The sequence below is a fragment of the Ovis canadensis genome, chromosome 13 (genome assembly GCF_042477335.2).
Source record: "Ovis canadensis isolate MfBH-ARS-UI-01 breed Bighorn chromosome 13, ARS-UI_OviCan_v2, whole genome shotgun sequence".
Lineage (NCBI taxonomy): Eukaryota > Metazoa > Chordata > Mammalia > Artiodactyla > Bovidae > Ovis > Ovis canadensis.
The window spans coordinates 94,137,803-94,156,561 of NC_091257.1; the positions used below are offsets into that span (position 1 = coordinate 94,137,803).

At 56.5% G+C, this 18,759-nt stretch overlaps 1 protein-coding gene and 1 long non-coding RNA gene across 3 annotated transcripts in view; both read left to right on the forward strand.

The window, feature by feature from the left end:
• The window catches only part of BCAS4 (breast carcinoma amplified sequence 4), a 60,140-nt gene extending 41,773 nt beyond the window's left edge, over positions 1-18,367 (forward strand). For both annotated transcript variants that reach the window (XM_069548827.1, XM_070289263.1), the window contains one exon: positions 17,818-18,367. In XM_069548827.1, the coding sequence (XP_069404928.1) occupies positions 17,818-17,940 (123 nt within the window). In that variant the 3' untranslated portion in view covers positions 17,941-18,367. The remainder of the gene's footprint in view (positions 1-17,817) is intronic.
• LOC138417822 (uncharacterized) lies at positions 1,514-7,655 on the forward strand. The gene is made up of 2 exons (XR_011248307.1): positions 1,514-1,579; positions 6,460-7,655. It is a non-coding gene; the product is annotated as an uncharacterized lncRNA (long non-coding RNA).
• Positions 18,368-18,759: the final 392 nt, after the last annotated feature.

Sequence of the window (18,759 nt, forward strand, 5' to 3'; positions counted from 1 at the left end):
TGTGGGCCTGAGTGGGCTCCTGGTGGGGACTGGAGGGGTAGGCCGGCTCTGTGTCCAGTCTGCGTCTGCTGCCTGGGCAGCACCAAGGATACCTCCTGCTCTCAGAGCCTGGGGGTCCTTGTTGGACATATGCAGGGCCACAGTTGGCAGCGGTGGGGGGGAGGGTGGTCCTGCAGAGGTGTGCTTAGCGTGCGGGAGACTCTGGTGGGGGCGCTGTTAGTGACATTGGTGGTGAGCTGGGCACTAACGGGTGCAGAAGTGATGACACTGGCCCCTGCCCCCGCTCACGCTCACCCTGGAGAGTAAACTTGGAGGTGGCGCTAGAGCAGATAATTGTGGGTGGGATGCGTGCTTCTGGCTCCTGTGAGCGGCAGAAAGCGGGGGAAGAGGGGCCAGGAAAGGGCCGTGGGAGGGGACAGTGCCCGGTGTGTGGTATCAGCTTGGCACTGCGTGGCACTTCGGTCCTCAGCGAGGCAGGCCCCGGCAGAGCACCAGCAGCTCCCATCCATGACTGCAGGTTGCAGGTGATGTGATGGATGGAGCGGGTGAGTCCCTCCTGGTGTAGGAACCCATGTGATGCCTGTAGCTGGGGCTGAGTCATCTGCAGAAAATGTGATCCTTTAATACCTAAGGAGCCTGGGAAGTTCTTGAACTTGGCTCCATTCACGGTCAGCTTTCTGACGGGAAAATAAGCCACGTCTCATTAAGCAGTAAATTCATCCAGGTGCCTGTTCCAGCTGATACCATCACACCTTGTCATGTTGTAATGTCAAGGCCAAAGTTCCTGTTACTTGGAGAGTCCTAATAAGTAACCGGGGCAACTTGGTCGAAGAGTGGGGAGTCCTGGCTTTTCAATGGAGTGAGGAGTCAGAGCAGGGAGGTGGCCGGGGCAGAGATGAACCTAACTGAGCCCCGCGTGGGAGGTGGCCCCTGGTGATCTGGGCCGGGGGTCTCAGCACTGTGGCCCAGTTCTGCCCTATCCCCTCCTGTGTCTGGCGGCTCCTGGCTGGCTGGACCTGGCTCCAGAGGCCCCGAGCACCGCTCCCAGGAGTGTGCATGAGAAGGGGTGGTGGGCAGGCGGGATGCAGATGACAGGAGTCGTTGCTGGGGGAGAATTGGGAGGCTGTGGGCCAGGGGGCTGGTCTCAGGGCCGGTGCCCAGTGTGGCCCCAGAGATCTGTCCCTGTCTGGCCAGGAGGCGTTCCTGAGCATCTCCATTGAGCCTGGTCACCTGGGTGATGATAAGCCATGCTTGTTAGGGGCTGAGAAGTGTGCTGGATAGGTTTTGAGGGTCGTTGGGAATTAAAAATCAAAGCAGTACCAGAACTGGCTTCCACAGTTGTGATTTAGTTTAAATACTCATGTTTTGAAACTGAATGCATTTAACACTGAAAAAAACGCAGTGTTGTAAAACTGTACACTTGAGCTGTTCACAGGCTAATGACATCATGTAAGAAAATTGAGGGGCCTGACATTTGCAGCAAGATGGACGGGCCTGGAAACTGTCAGACTGAGTGAAATAAGTGAGACACGGAGAGAAGCGTCATTATATCACTTACGTGTGGAGCCTAAAAAAACAGGTGAGGCACAAGTGAATGTATTTATAAAGCAGAAGTAGAGTCGTGGATGTAGAAAACAAATCTGTGGTCACCAGGGGATGAGGTGAGGAGGGATAGATTGGGAGATTGGGACTGACATATACACCCTGCCGTATGTAAAATAGATAACTAATAAGCACCTGCTGTATAGCACCAGGAACTCTGCTCAGTACTCTGTAATGACCTATATGAGAAAAGAATAAAACAACAAAATAAGTGGATTCAGGTGTAGTATAGCCGATTCACTTTGCCGTACAGCAGAAACGAAGACAACATTGAAAATCAAGTATAGTCCAATTTGAAAAGAAAAAAAAATTCAGAGGGCAGTAATAAATAATGGAATTCTCCAGCATTCATCGAGGAGTTACTGTTTTCTAAGCACTGTGGGGAGATTTGGGTAAAACAGCCTGTGAGGTAGAAACTGTTATTGGCCCTCTTGGCAGGTGAGACAGATGAGGCACAGAGAGGTTAAGCGACTTGGCCAAGGCCGCACAGCTCGCCAGAGGGGCTGTTGGCCTCTGAGGAACTTGGAAATGGGGCCTCATTTACTGTGCTAGGGGGAGGGGTCTTGCTCTCAGCACTGGCAGCTCCGAGTAGGGCTTTCGAGGGGATGTTGGGAGACAGTAAGTGCTGGAGAGGGTGTGCAGAAAAGGGAACTGCCTCACGCTGTTGGTGGGAGTGCAAATTGGTGCCGCCGCTAAGGAGAACAGTGTGGAGACCCCTTAAAAAACTGGGAATAAAACTACCACCTGAGCCAGCAATCCCCCTACCAGGCATATACCCCGAGGAAACCATAATCGAAGCAGACACACGTGCCCCAGTGCTCACAGCAGCACTGTTTACAATAGCTTGGACGTGGAAGCAGCCTAGCTGTCCATCAACAGGTGAACGGATAAGGACGTTGTGGTACATGTACTCGATGGAATATTACTCAGCTATAAAAAGGAGCACTTTTTTGAGTCAGTTCTAATGAGGTGGATGAACCTAGAGCCTGTTACAGAGAGAGAAGTAGGAAAAAGACAAATATGGTATATTAATGTATATATATATGGAATCTAGAAAGATGGTACTGCCCTATGTGCAGGACATCAAACAAGACACTGACAGAAAGAACAGCTTTTGGACACAGCGGGAGAAGGAGCGGGTGGGATGACCTGAGAGGACGCCACTGAAACGTGTGCATTGCCAGAGGTGAAACCGGCGTGGGAGTTTGATGTGTGTCGCAGGAACAGAGCTGGCACTCTGTGCCAACCGAGAGTGATGGGGTGGAGAGGGAGGCGGGAGGGGGTTCCAAAGGGAGGAGACATGTGTACCCAGGGCCAGTCCGTGTGGATGGCAAAACCCATCACAGTATTGTAAAGTAATTATCCTTCAATTAAAAAAAAAAAAGTGCCAATCGGAGGTCCTCTGTGACCCCTGCCTTCACTCCCATCCCCGTTCCCACAGGCGGCTTGAGCTGCTTCAGAGGCAATGGGCAGGTGGTGGGAAGCCTTTACGGCTTGTCCTCGGGCCCCCCAATAGGCCCCAGAAAGGAAGCTCAGCCTCCAACCCACCCCGGTTTGTTGTTCTCGAGAGTGTGTGGGTGGGGTGGGCCAGACAGCGTGGCCCGGCCTGCTGGGATTGTCCTGGATGCTGTCCCTTCGTACCTCGGGCTTCTGCTCTGGGAGACCTAGAGAGCTTGTGCCTGGAGGCCAGCCCGCCCATCTGCTTCTGTTCTGGGCTCTTCCTCCCCTTACATCTCCCCTTCTGTTCCCTTGAAGGCCTTGGCTACTCCAGGAGCCACCACGTGGGCAACCCCAGCCCTTTACCCCGTTTTTCCGCAGCCCCTGGGCCAGGCTTAACTCCTTTGATGCCAAATCTCTGCCCACCACCTCCTTTTTCATTCATTCATTCAACAAGTACTTATCATCCCCCACCTATCTGAGCCAGGTGCTGGTTCAGATCCTCGGAACCGGGGAGGGCAGAGAAGGTTCCCGCCCTCCAACAGCCTATAGCCCAGTGTAGCATATGAAGTGCCCCTGGGGGAGAAGGAGGTGAGGGAGTGGGTGACGTGGGTCTGGAGGCAGGAGGTGGTCAGAGAAGGCCTCCCTGAGAAGGAGACATGGAGCACAATGAGGCCCTGGAGGAGGTAAGGAGGGGAGTGTGCAGGCGTCTCAGGCAGGGGCAGGGTGGCAGGCCTGGTGGGCAGTGCATTGGAGCCAGAGGTAAAGGTGGGGGAAGTGGATGGAGCAGGTCGTGGGGTCCGTGCAAGGACCGGGCCCTGGAGGGTTTTGAGATAAAGAGGGAGATGCTGGAAGGGCAAGGGTGGAGGTCTGGAGGCTGGAACTGCTGGGGTGGTCCAGAGGGTGACGCTGGGGGCCTGGACCGGGGGCCAGAGTGGAGATGGGGAAACGTGTGTGTGTTTAATTGAAGTTCTTCATTGACACAGTGAAGAGATTCACATGCAGTTATAAAAATTTATAGACTAGAAAGCGCCCTTGTATACTTTGCCCAGTTTTCCCCAAATGGTAACATTTTCCAGAACTGTGGGACAACATCACATCTGAGATTTCAACCTTGATACAATCTGTTGCTGCTCTTGGATCTCCCTGGGTTTGGGGGCAACATCACATGACATGTGGGATTCTAGTTCCTGCGTGATTGCGTGCGTGCTGTCGCTTCAATTGTATCCGACTCTGCGACCCCGTGGACTGTAGCCCGCCAGGCTCCTCTGTGAGACTCTCCAGGCAAGAATGCTGGAGTGGGTTGCCATGCGCTCCTCCAGGGGATCTTCCCGACCCGGGATGGAACCCGCGTCTCTTGTTTCCTGCATTGACGGGCGGGTTCTTTACCACTAGCACCAGCTGGGAAGCCCCAAACCACCCCCCGCCCTGCTTTGGAGGGAGTCTTAACCACTGGAAGTCAGGGAAGTCCCTTGGGTTTCCCCAGGTTTACCTGTACTCACTTGTTTTAAGTTCTGTACAGTTGGATCTGTTCTGTACAGATCTGTTTTGTTGAGGTTCCTGTCTCCTCCACCACAGTGCAGGCTGAACGGTCCCAGCCCCGAAGGGATTTCTCACGTCCTTCTGTGACCACCTCCACCTTCCCTCCCCCGGCCCTCTCCCCAGCTCCTGGCAGCCACCACTCTGTCCTCCATGTCAAAATTTTGGCTATTTCAGAAGTGTTCTATAAATGGAATCATACAGCGTGTCACTTTTGGGGACCGGCTTTTCTCGCTCAGCATAATTCCCCGGAGATTCATCCAGGTGGCCGTGAGTCAGGGTGGCCTCTCATCTGGGTGGCCTCTGGGTGCGCTGGCAGGCGGAACCAGGGTTGGAGATGCGATGGTGGGGTTCAGGGCTGGAGGGTTCCAATAGGAGCCTGAGGGCTTAGCCTGGAGGCAGAGCGTGCCCTTGCTGATTAAGCATCTGCCATGGACCAGGCGCTCCTGGGCGCCGTGGATGCAGTCACGGAAGAGAAGAGAAGGAAGACGCCCCTGCTGTGGGGCTGGAGGCCTGGGCTGGCTGTAGGGGGCGGAGGGTGGCCCGGAATCTCTCTTCCTCTTTCTGGCTTTGCAGCCGGGACAGGGCACTGCCCGTGGGTGGAAGGGGGAGACCAGAGGTTTCTCCCCAGTCCTGAGTCAGATGAGAGAAGGGCCTGGTGCTGTCCCTCAGGCCAGATGGAGTCCGCTGCACCCAGACCTCCCTGTCTTCTGCACCAGCCTTTGTCCTTTCAGAATACTATTATTTCTTGGACAAAGGGATGGGGTTTAGGGTGGGGTGACTCGGGGAGTTTCTTGTGTCCCTGCCGGGCACACCGCCTGGGTTTGGGATTGGGGAGGCCCCGCATCCCAGGGCCGACGCCCCAGCTCCTATCACATCTGCTCCCTGGTCCTCGCCCGAGCCCCCTGCCCCCCGCAGCCCCCCGTTTCCTGCCGGGGCTTTCGGCGCTTCCATCTCCTCCTGTCTCTCATTTTCTCATCCCCCTATCTTCTCCCTCCTCCTTCCCATCTATTTCTTCTCTTTCTGAGCTCTCCTGTTTCTCGTCTCTGCATCGTCTCTCTCTTGTTTTGGCTCTTTCGTGTTTTTCTCTCCTTTGTTTCTTGTTTGTTCCTGTTTCTACCTCCCTTTGTCCGCGTCTCCATCTCTGGGCTGTGTGCTGTGGTTAGTCGCTCAGTCGTGTCCGACTCTTTTCAACCACATGGACTGTAGCCCGCCAGGCTCCTCTGTCTATGGGATTTTCCTGGCAAGAACACTGGAGTGGGTTGCCATGCCCTCCTCCAGGGGATCTTCCCAACCCAGGGAACAATCCCAGGTCTCCCACATTGTAGGCGGACTCTTTACCACTGAGCCACCAGGGAAGCCCCCATCTCTAATTATGTTCATCTCTGTTTCCACCAGGCTCCGTCTCTCCCTCTTTTCCTTTCTCTTGCTCTCAAATGTTATGTTGCAGACTTTGGAAAATGTCCTTTTTCACGCTCGGGGGGCCCAATGGATAAAATGTCCTCGTCGACCAGGACAGTGTGCGAGCTGAGTTCTGTGAAAGCGCCTTGTGAGATCCGTGTCTGGGCCTCTGTGGCCACAGGGACGGGATCGGTGTGGTGACAGTGACCGTCGGAGGCTCCCAGGCCACCCACCCGCCTGGGGTCGGAGGGCAGGAGCCCAGTGCCGGCCTGGGGCGGCCTTGCAGCAGGTTCCTGCAGTCCTGGGCAAAGAGCAGGGGTGAGAGGCGAGCCCATGGGCAGCTGCTTGGTGCCTGCCGGTCCTGGTGGCTGCCTCGGTTTTCGCCCTGATGGCTTGTTTGTTTAACGGAGAACAGCTGCCCACGTGCGGGATGCCGACAAAACGGTTCGATTGTGTCTGTGTTTGCTCTCTGTTTCCCAGAGCTAACTGGTGCTGTTTCCAACATCCTTTCATGGAGTCAACCACCTTCGAGGTCAGCCAACGAAGCCTCGAGGATTCTGTTGAAAATCAGCATCAGAGGGAAAGAAGGATGGCTCTGATGAGACCGTGACCAGCTACTGGGCCCTGGCCAGCTGTTGGTTTGGGCTCAAGGACATGGACGTGGAGAACCCCAGTGGGACAGGAGGCCACTGGCCATGGGCAGCTGGTTTGGTGCCCTGGTCTGGAAAAGCATCTTCTTTTACCTGATCTGTTCTGGGACAGCCCCAGCTGCAGCCAGATCTATCCACTGAGGTCCTCCCCAAACTCGACCGTGGCTCCCACAAGCCACCCTTGGCCCCGTGAGGTTTTCTCAACGAGGAACGCCACGCTGTGCACGGAGCTGACCGCGTGTGACTGTCCTAAGGATGGAGAACACAGATCCCAGTTTGTAATCCGGCTCTGTCACCACAGCCCGCTGCAGGATTGGCGGGGGCTGTGCAAGGTGAAAACCCGGGGCCGCTCTGTCAGGACTTAACTGAGAGGGGCTTCCCCTAGATGGCTCAGTGGCAAAGAGTCCGCCTAAAAATGCCAGAGACACAGGCTCGGCCCCTGGGCTGGGAGGAGGGGTCCACACGGCACAGAGCAACCGGGAGCCACAGCTGTGAGCCGGAGTGATGCGACGACGGAGGCCCACGCTCCCTGAAGCCCGAGCTCCCCGACAAGAGGAACCACCGCGGTGAGAAGGCCGAGCACAGCACGGAGCACCAAGCACGGCCAGAAATAGGCGAATAAAAGTTTTCTGAAATATTCAACTTACTGAGAATTTCAAGACAGTGATAGCAGAGCGTCAGATCACGCCATTGGCCGGCCCTGCCCGCCACTTGCAAGTGTCATGCTTTGCATGGAGCTTAAGCTTGCAGCATCCCAGTAAAATGGGGTTGATACCCAGTCCTAGCCCCTGTCCAGGACTGTCCTGAGCAGTGGCTGAGATGAGGGAAGGTCTAGCTGCCGTCTTCATCACTGTCATCATTAGGACATTAGTATGACTGTTTGATAGCTCGTCACCTGTGTTGTGCGTTCAGCCCTTCACGTGTGCTGCTGGGAGTACACTTTGTGTGTATATTTCTAAATGACCTTTTTATTTTGAGTAATTGTAGATTTGCAGAAAACCTTTTATAAAGACGGTACTCCTGAGAGCTTCCGCACTCCCCTGGTTCCGTCTCCCCATCTCTTGTCACCTCACGTGACAGGTGGGTTGACAACCACCTAGGAGAGTTGTTAAAACCAAGACCTCCCACACTGGTCCAGTGTTATCCACGGAACTTTGGATTTAACCAGAATTTTCCTTCTCATCCATTGTCTGTTCCAGGCTCCCCTCCAGAGCCATGCGTTGCTTTTACTGTGTGCTTTTATTTATTTAGCCGTACCAAACAGCATGTGGGATCTTAGTTCCCTCACCAGGGACTGAACCTATGCCTTATGCAGTGAAAGCACCAAGTTCTAACCACTGGACTGCCAGGGGATTCCTGAAAGCCTCAGTTTCTTCATCTGTAAAGGGCCTTTGTGATCTGCAGATTTAAGTCTCTGAAATGTAGCAGGTGCTCAGTTAACATATACATGTAAGCGCACAATAGTTAGACGGTTAGCCTCAGTGGCCGTCTGATGAGAAGCAAAGCCCAGGTCAGACACCCGCCTCCTCCAGGAGATGGCCCGGGAGGGCAGAGAGGCCACGGCTGCAGGGGTCAGGGAGCCCCCAGAGACCCAGCTCTGAAGGGGGCCGTGCCGTGACTCCGTCTACCCGCTGTCCTGTCTTGCCTCCCAGACCCCGTGTGAGTTTGCAGTTGGTCGCCAGTGTCTTGGCAGAACTTCTGGGGGCTCCTCCTCTGCTGGTTTCCACGTTAACACTTTTCCTCCAGCTAAAAGTGGGATCCACAGGGCTCCGGAAGCCACCAGGGCCAGCGTGGCCTCTCACGAGCCTGCACCAGCTCATCCCTGCTTCTGGGGTCCCCCCTGCACCGGAGCTGTCCCAGCTGAGGGCCCCCAGGCCTGTCCCCGTCACCACCGTGCTGAGCGGGCTGGCGGAGCCGGGGGCTGGGGGGCAGGGGCGCTGCTCCATGCAGCCACCGTGGGGCCGGCCAGCCCACCCTGCGGGCAGGATTGGACACGCAGGGGCTGCTCGAGAGGGATGGGAGGGGCTCTGCTCCAACTCTGCCCAGCTGTCAGTGTTCTGGAAGGCTGGGGGCCCTGCAGCAGACACAGGCGTGGCCGGCAGGGCAGGTGGGTGGGGCCTGAGGAGGCCTTGAGGGGGCTGAGAAGGGAGGCTGGGCCCGGGGTGAAGGGTGTGCGGGCTGGCCGAGGTGGAGGCTGCTGCCAGGAGCTCGGGAGAGCCCATTTGGCGCTCGGCTCTGCCGTTTAGCGGCTGTGTGACCCTGGGCACATGCCCTGCCCTGCCCTCTCCCAGCCGGTGGTTTTCCCCACAGAACAGCCCCGGGGCCGCACCTGACTCCGGGCGCTGGTGTGCCCTAGGGGGCCCCCGGGTTGAGGGCACAGCTGCTGGTCCCAGCAGCGGCCCAGGCTGGCCCCCAACCCCCAGGGGACCAGGCCACAGGACTGGAAGCATCCACAGCCCCATGGTGATGTGAGCCCGGAGCTGCTGCCGGCCCAGATGCCCACGGGCTTGGCCAGTCCTGAGGGCGAGTGAGGCAGGCCCGTGGCAGACCAGATGGCACATGCCCCATCCAGGGGGTCTGAGTCGCCACAGCCCGCAGGAAAACGGACCCAGCGTGGCCAGGTGGCTGCATTGTTCAGGAGAAACAGGAGCGCGGTGTTTACTTGAACCATCCTGGTGCCTCCATGGTGGCAGGTAATGCATTTTACAGTTTGCACCAGCCCATCCTGTGAAGTGGCAGACTTTTTTTTTTTGGGCTCCAAAATCACTGCAGATGGTGACTGCAGCCATGAAATTAAAAGACGCTTACTCCTTGGAAGGAAAGTTTTGACCAACCTTGACAGCATATTCAAAAGCAGAAACATTACTTTGTCAACAAAGGTTCATCTAGTCAAGGCTATGGTTTTTCCAGTGGTCATGTATGGATGTGAGAGTTGGACTGTGAAGAAAGCTGAGCACCGAAGAACTGATGTTTTTGAACTGTGGTGTTGGAGAGGACTCTTGAGAGTCCCTTGGACTGCAAGGAGATCCAACCAGTCCATTCTTAAGGAAATCAGTCCTGAATGTTCATTGGAAGGACTGATGCTGAAGCTGAAACTCCAATACTTTGGCCACCTGATACGAAGAGCTGACTCATTGGAAAAGACCCTGATGCTGGGAAAGATTGAGGGCAAGAGGAGAAGGGGACAGAGGATGAGATGGTTGGATGGTATCACCAACTCAATGGACACAAGTTTAAATAAACTCCTGAAGTTGGTGATGGACAGGGAGGCCTGGCGTGCTGCGGTCCATGGGGTTGCAAAGAGTCAGACATGACTGAGAGACTGAACTGAACTGAACTGATTCTGTCAAGTGTGTGGGCCGGATGCTACAAAGGCCACGATTTGCTGTCTCTGAATAGGCTAGAGGGGGGCACCTGAGGGTCCAAGGTTGGAAGCAGATCCCGGAGGGATGTCTCAAGTCCTGGGTGAGAGCACAGCTCGCTGCCCCAGTCACCCCCAGGGCCCCTACCAGTTCCCAGAGGGGCGATCCTGGGCAGGTGTGTCTGTGAGCCTTCGTTTCCTCTTCTGGAAAATGGGAGTTAGGAACACCTGTCTCAGCAGCTGGACGTGAACGGGCTGTGGGCCTGTAGGTTCCGCTGTGGGCTGGGCACTCAGGAAGAGCTCATTACTGATCACTGTGGTTAAGATGAGAAAGGCTTGGGGGCTGGGTCTGTCCTGATGGACTGAGATGTTTCTTCTGTCAGTCCGCTTTGCTCTGCCTCCACCCAATACAATTTTGTGTGTTGGAATTAGAGACAAGTTGCTGTGATAATACAGAGTTCTCGTGTACCTGCCACTGAGTTCCCCTTATTGTTAGCGCCCTGCTTGACTGGGGTGCAGTCACAGCTAAAGGACCCTCCTTGATACACTGCTATCTATCTGATCTCCCAAGTTTTACTCGGGTTTTGCTGGTTTTCCCCAGTGCCCTTTTCTGCTCTGTATTATAGTTAGTCGTTGTGTCTCCTTAACCGCCTCTGCTTTATGACAGCTTCTCAGACTCTGCTTGTTTTTGATGACCTTGACAGATTTGAGGATTATTGGTTAGGTATTTTGTACACCGTCCCTCAGTGAGGGCTGATCTGATGTTTTCCTCGTGGTTAGGTTGGGGTTGTGGGTTTTAGGGGGGAGACCACAGAGGTGAAGTGCTCTTCTCATCACAGCAGATCCAGGGCCCCTGCTCTTAACCTGACGTAGCACGGGTGATGTTGACCTTGACTATCTGGCCGAGGCGGTGTTTGCCAGGTGTCTCTCCTCGGTAGTTATTTCCAACCCCCTCTCTCCCCTACTCTGTTCCGCGGAAGCAAGTCACCATGCAAGAGAGGTGGAGCTTCTGGAAGGGGCAATGCATACATCAGTTATTTGGAATTCCATTTTACCTTTTGGAACAATTTTGAGATCCAGAAGTTTTCACTGTTTTGGTGGTCATTCTGTTCATCATATGAGCGACCTCGGTTGAGTCCCGGCTCCACCCGTTTACTAGCTGCATGACCGTGGGCAGCTTGCTATTTACTGGAGTGATGGTGAGCATAATAGCACGCTTCCGTCAGGCTGCGTGATAGAAACCTGACTGACGTGGTTTACCCAAGTAGGGTTTGTGCTGCTTCCCTGTGTGACAGGAAGTCCTGAACGGCCAGCTGATTCTCCGAGCTACTGCCCTGTCGTCCTCGAGCCTGTGGCTTTCGTCCTCACAGTGCCAAGGGGGCTGCAGCATCTCCAGAATCACTGCTGTGCTCCAGGCAGGACTCCGTGAAGTCGATGGCAGTATCCTCATTTGACAGAGAGGAAAGTGAGGCTCCAGAGGATGGGAAAGCTCTACCTTGCAGGAGTGCTGTGAGGCTTAGAGATAAGCATACTGAACAGGGTCACAGGAGGTGAGGTTGCTGTTTACTCAGTAGGTTGGGCCTCTTCCAAGGCCCCTGGGCTGGAGGGGCCTGGTGACTTGGTGGGTGAGGGTAAGTCTCTGGCCACCTGAGCTTGCCTCCATGGTCAGCCTGGCGCCTCTGCCTCCCAGAAGTTAACCACACCTTGGAGCCTCAGAACCCGGCCTGCGTGTGGGATGGCGGTGCGGTGTTTCTTGTGAAGTGGAGGATGCGTAGTGAATTGGGACAGGATGGAGTTGCAGTGACGTCTCGAGCAGCTGACCAGGCATCACTCTGGCCTGGGGACAGCGGCAAGGTGGGCCTGGCCCTGAATCCTGCAGCCTGTGTCTGGCAGCCTCTAGCTTGGTGCCCACTTGCATGGGAAACACAGGGATGGCTTTGCTATGCCTGTTCTACTTAGGAAGGCAGATTTAATTTAGTGGCAAACTAAGAATACCAAACCTGGCCTGCCCCATCTTTTTTTTTTTTTTTTTTTGGCTGTGCTGGGTCTCAGTTGTGGCATGTGAACTTCTTAGCTGCAGTGTGTGGGATCTAACTCCCTGACCAGGGACTGAACCCGGGGTCCCCTGCATTGGGAGCATGGCATCTTACCCCCTGGACCACCAGGGAAGTCCATGGGGCCCGCCCCTATCTTTGTAAATAAAGTTTTATTGGCACACAGCCACGCCATTACTTTACCATCGCCTATGGCTGCTTTGGTGCTGGAAAGGCAAAGCTGAGTAGCTGTGACCCAGACCATGGGGCTTGCGAACAGTTACTGTCTGGCCCTTTGCAGAACAAATGTGCCGAGCCTGGCCTGCACAGAAAGCAGTCCAGGCTTGGGAATGTGCAGCTGGGGCTTCCAAGAGGGAGACAGAAGGGGGCCGGGACTCACAGAGGGCCGTGGGGGATTTCTGGGAGCGGGACTGGGCAGATGAAGCCCTGAGGCGGCTGGGCCCAGCCTCAGCAGACGGTGCTCTGACTCGGGGTGGTGGGGGGCTTTACAGGAGAGACCCTGAACCCAGGCTGGCCTGAGGCTTTCCTTTGCCATGTGCTGCAGCGGTCTGGTGGGGGCTTTGTCAGAAGAGGAGCTGGTCGGGGGTGCAGCCTGCCCAGGGGAGCAACCCCGAAGCATCCACCACCAGAAGCAGTGGGTTCTGGAAAGGCGTCGCAGCCGCCAGGGGTCTGGGGCCGCCCGCAAGGGGCGCCTCAGCCCAGCCACCGGGAGCTTCCAGATCATCTGATTTTCCAAGAGAAGCTAGCTGGCAGGCTGGTTTTTCTGAGAAATCTGATTTTTTTCAACATGTTTGAAATTAATTCCAGTTTTTAAAAATCATGCAGCCAACCAAGCCAACACACACACACACACACACACACACACACACTGGTGTGTGTCTGGTGTGTGGGCTGCGGGTTTGGGAATGTGGGGGTCCCGGGTGGAAGTGAGTTAGACGTGGAGGCTGGGCAGACCCGGGACGGCCTGCCAGGCCCGGCGCGGTGCCCCAGCTCCAGAGGCCCTCCTCCAGCTGGGCGCCTGGGGGAGGGTGGCAGAGCCCTGGACCTGTGGTCTCAGGTTTCCTCCCATCCGGTTCCCCCCTGCTGGAACCTTCCCGCCCACAGGCTGGGGGCGGGGGATGAAGCCTCAGGGAGGTGAACAGTCCTCCTTGCGAACCTGGCCGCCCCTGGAGAAGCATCTTAGCATCAGCTGCAGGCCAGGGATGGGCAGGGATGCTCTCAGAAAGTCCCCTCCAAGATTCTCCAGGATTTGGGTTTGAGGCTGGAGCCTTGTGGGGCAGTGGGCAGGGGTGAGCTGGAGCCGGAGAGGCCTGAGTGGACCCCAGCTCCGTGGTTCCCTGGCTTATGTGACCTCTGAGTTGGGTACTGCCCCTCTGTTGCAGGTCGTCCTGAGAATCCAAGAAAGCATGGGTGTGAGAGAGCTGGGTTTCCTTGGCATCCTGGGAGGCCTGGGACTGGGACCGGTGTGGACTTGAGCAGGGTGTGGTCCTGCTCTTCCGGACAGTATCTGGGGTGCCTGGCTGTTTGCAGCTTCAAGCACCAGCCCTCACCTGCCACTTTTCCCCACTGGTTTCCACGCGCTTCCCTGCAAGCCTGCGGATTTATTATTTGCTTTAGGCAGGATGCTTCGTTGCAAGTGGCAACCACTCAGGTCAACCTGGCTTAAGAAAAGAAGAGAATCCCATGGTCTCATGAACAGAAAAAGTCCCAAGGTAACACTGAGTGTGTGTTGGTCGCCCAGTCGTGTCTGACCCTTGGCGACCCCGTGGACTGCAGCCCGCCAGGCTCCTCTGTCCATGGGATTCTCCAGGCGAGAATGCTGGAGTGGGCTGCCTTCCCCTTCTCCAGGGGATCTTCCCGACCCCGGGATCGAACCCCGGTCTCCTGCATTGCAGGTGGATTCTTCACTGTCTGGGCCGCCAGGGCAGCCCAACACTGACGAGGTAACATGAACCTCGGGCAAAATGTGATCCAGGTGCTCCAGTGATCCTGTCGGGATTCTGTGTTGCCTCACCTCCCAGCTCTGCTCCCCTGCGTCGGCTTCTTTCTTGGGCAGAGGTGACTGCCAACGTGGCGGCAGAGGTGACCGCCAGGCTCATGGCCCGTCCTCGCAGCAACCTGGGAAGGGCCGACGAGGGCAGAAAGCATGCCTCTCCCAGTATGGAGCCCCAAGCCTGTTTCTCAACTGGACGAGCCTGGGTCACCTGCTCACCCCTGGACCAGTCACGGCCCGGGTGGGTCGGGCCCCCTCTCACCCCTCCTTTGGCTGGGGAGCTGACACCAGGGGCCCCTCAGGACCATCAAGGCACTGATACCTGCGGGACGTGGAGGCTGGACAGGCTGAGCTAGCATCCCCTGCCCACCTGCCCTCCAAGAGCAGCAAGGGCTGAAGCGGCCATGTTTGGAGCCCCTGGCTCAGCTCGGCCCCCCTCCCCGGCCCCCAGCTGACTGCAGGCCCAGAGCTCTGACCAGCTGTGAGTCACTTTCCCACAAATTTCCCACGTGCCCCAAGAAGTTGTCAGGGGCTGGGCCCAGGGCCAGTGTGGAGGGGCAAATTGGCCTCCAGGGTGTCTCTCGCCATCTCCCAGGCTGGGGGCCCCCATGGAAAAGGGGAGCAAGCTTGTCTGGGATGTCTCGTCCTCGTGAGCCCCTGTGGGGTCTGGGTGAGGGGCTTCCTCTTGCTAGTGCACACGCGGCCACTCTCTAATAACCCACGGTGCCGGCAGAAGGCTCACCTCTCCGGGCATCCGTCTCCTCCTCCTGAATGCAGGAAGGACAGTTCTGCTCCATCACCAGCAGAAGTGCCCCCACTTTTTGCTCTAGACCTTGCTGGAACTAAAGGCACGATTTTATTTAAAGCTGCTCGCAGTCTCTCAGGACTCCTCCTCCTTGGTTCCTTCATTGTTGTATGGATTTTCTCCTTCTTCCGGGAGCCTGTCTCCTTGAGAGAGGGTGCAGAAGCCCCATCCCTGTTGGGAGAACCATTTCAGAAGGCGCATGGAGGGACTTCCCTGGTGGTTCAGTGCCTAAGACGCCAAGCTCCCAGTGCAGGGGGGCTGGGGTTTGATCCCTGGTCAGGGAACTAGATCCCACACGCTGCAACTAAGAGTTCACAGGCTACAACTGAGGATCTCGCATGCCACAACTAAGACCCAGCACAGCCAGATACATACGATAAATAAATAGTCTTAAAAATACGAAAAGAACAGGGGGTCAAGAGGCCCGGCATCCCCAGGACAGGGACACCAGCTCTGGCCTGGCCCCTTTCCCTGGGTCCCGAGATCAGGAGAGGACGGTGCACTTTAGCCCCCATGCCATGTGTCAGGAAAAGGGAGCTGGTCTTTGAACTGTCATTACTTGCCTGTTGCATTTTCTAGATACTACAGCAGTCAGATCTCAGGAGAAAGGGTGAGGATTATCTAAAATGATGGCTTATCCACGGACGGCATCCTTGAGGCTGTGAAATGATCTTGGGGCTCCTTTCCCAGCTATGGTGCTATGGGAAGACTCGAGTCCAGTCGTGGGGTGGGGGGCAGCCTAGGAAGATGCTGCCCAAGAACCACCCCCAACCCCCACCCCGCCATGCGGGCTGAGCCCAGAGCAGCTGACCTGGCGTTTGCTAGTTAAATGTTCCCTTTTGTGAGGCAGACCCTTTTCCAAGGTGACTTGCTTGCTAGTCCCAGCTTTCCAGATGTGGGTGGTGGCGACTCAGGGAGGTATGCAGTCCCTGGAACCTGGATGCATTCTACCTTATCTGAAATAAGGTAGATAAGGTATTCTTTGGTGGTTTCTTTCTGCACAGAGACAAGCTCTGGTGGGGAGTGGGGAGTTCAGGGCTCAGACATTAGAGTCTTTTCTCTCTCACCCCTAACCCGGCCACTCTCACTTTGAAGGGACGCCTGCCTGTAACAGCTTCTACTGTGGTCCCCTCTTTCCCCTCCAGTCTGGTCTCTGCTCTTTCTAAAACACATCTCGTTACACACACTCCCTGCCCCACTCTGTCTCTCTCCTGATCTCTTAGGATAAAGTTCTTATTAGGACCTCCAAGAGCACATGTCATCTGGCCCTGGTTTACAACTTCCTGTCCACACGCTGACCCGGCCTGACTCCAGACAGACCCACCTTGGTGCCCGTGGCCCAGCACACCTCCAGCACTGTCCACAGGGTCACGGGTGTCTGCAGCCTAGCCACCACCCTTCCCACAGCCCCCCGCCCCACCCCCACCCCCCCACAGCCCCTCCTAGGTCTTCAGCCCCTGGGAACCTCTGACCCCTGCAGGAGCTGGGCGCCGAGAGTCCCGGTGCCTCCTCCGGTATTCCCTGTCACACGTTGGGGGTGTGTTCCCAGTGGTTCCCTTGTCTGCGGATAAGCAGGGAGCCCCTGATGACTGGGGCTGCGTCCTGTTTACAGTGGTGCCCTTGGCCGGGTGCGAGCACGTGTAAGGTAGGAATTGAGGAGACAGGTGCTCGGAGTTGGGGGCAGGTAAGGCACCTTCCTGGGCTTTGTCTCCATCGCCCCCCACCACAGTGGGGAGGGCGGTCCTGGTGTTGCTGCGGGGACAAGCATGGGGCAGATGAGGGCACACGCAGGGCAGTGCGGGGCTCATGGGGGTGCTGAGCTTTGGGGGAGCTGTTATTAACCGTGGACCGGAGCCCCACACCGATGGCGGCTGAAGGCAAAGCTGGGGTCCGGGGGGTGGAGCTGGGGGCGGGGCGGGACCCGGGGCGGGGCGGAGCTGGGGCTCGGGGGCGGAGGACCTGGGGGCGGAGGTGGCCTGTGGTTCACACAGCAGAGGGGGCTACGGCTGGGGGTGGGAGGACCAGAAGGTGGTCAGAGGTACCCTAGGTGGAGACGTGCAGAACCTCCTCCCTCTGCCCCCCGGACCCCCACATTAATGCCCGTATCTGCCTGCCAGGTACACCTGGGAGCCTTGCAGGCCTTCCCTCCGAGCAGGTCACGGGATCAGCCCCGGCTCTAACTGAGAATCACCTGAGAGCTTTGCAATAGCCAGGTGCCCGGACCACACCCCAGACCGACGACGTCAGGCTCTGGGGCGGGGCCTGGGCATAAGCATCCATGACTCTCGCAGGGGCTCCCCTGTACAGCTGCGTTTGAGAAGCACTGTTTGGGGCGGTCCTCTGTGAAACCGGTTTGACCCAGAGATGCCTATGTAACCTGTAGGGTTAGGAGAGCTTGGAGATCATTGCTTGATGGAAAATCTCCCCTCCCCAATCTCCCTGCCACAAAAGCCCACATGAGACATAAGTAAGCTGTTCTTAAACTAAACACACACACACACGCACACGCGCACACGCACGCACGCACGCACGCACGCATATGCCCCGGCCTTCAGGAGCACAGACGGGCGCTCACAGAACTATCGCCAACCCCAGATCCCCCAGCGGCGGCCTGAGGTGTGGTCTAGACTCCCGCTGCTGGGGTCCTAAGTGGCCACTCAGTGGCCTGAGGTGCAGCTGCGTTCTCAGCCATCCTCCCAGAACCTTGTTCCGCCTGCCCTGTCAAACACTGTGGAGCTCTGGGCATACGGACCAGCCCTGCCAGTCCCCGTCAGGTGTCAGACGGGCTGGCTTTGGCTGTCGCAGGCACTGTGACATTGATTCTTCATTCTTCACCGAGATTCTTGGTGAAGAATCATGGCCTCTGCTCACCTGGACCTCCCTCCCTGCGGGGTCCTCCTGCGACTGGAGTTCTTGGGTCTCAGAACAAGTGGCTTCACATGATTGACTGGGCACCTGGTTTTCTGTCCTTCCAGAGGCGATGGGCACCGGTGGCCCCGACGTTCGAGCTGCCCGCGTTGTACAGAACAGAGGACTATTTTCCCGTGGACGTGGGGGAGGTGATGCCCCGAGCCCCCAGCTGCCAAAGGCGTCTGTGAGCGCTTCGATCCTGCCATCCCGGCGTTGGGAAATGAAATCTGTGTGCAGAGCAGATGTGATCTTTTTTTTTCTTTTTTTTATTGTTGTGGGTTCATTTTCTGAGTTTTTCCCCTTGCTTCACGGGGGCGCATGGGGTTTGGAGAAGTGGACCCAGGGGTTGGGCAGTGCCTCCAAGATGAGCTGGGAAGGCCTCCTCCACCAGCTGTGCCCTGCCTGGTGGTCTGGACAAGGTGGTCACCCCTGGGGATAGCTGGTCACCCCAGGTGATGGGCTGTGGGGACATGGATATCTTTGCACAGGAATTGTGGGGGCATTGGGAGGTGTCACCGGGGCGCATGGCTCCAGGTCCATCTGTTTTGGCTGGTTTGTCTGAACCCAAGTGCCCACTGGCCCTGTGAACCATCTCAATAAAGTGTCAAGAGGTCACCTGGTGTAAATGTTTCCTTGATGGGTGCTCCTGCCACTGAGTCAAGCCAGCTCCTCAAAAGCTGCTTATTCTAAAGCCCCTTGCCTGAGGGGAGCGCACAGCTCTGGCCTTCAGATGCCCAGCAGAATGCCGAGACCTTTAGGATTTCCTGAGGTCTCCCAAAGGGTATTTGCATTAATTTCTCCTCATGTAGATGGGTTTTGAGCTATCATCCCGAAACATTGGGTTCCTCACTTTGGTGATGGATATTTCTAGTTTCTGGAATCTTTCCCAGAGCTATGAACACACACACACACCCTGTACTACAGACCTGCTTTCAGATTTCAACACACACATACCACACACACACACCCTGTTCTGCAGACCTGCATTCAAATTTCAACACAGACAC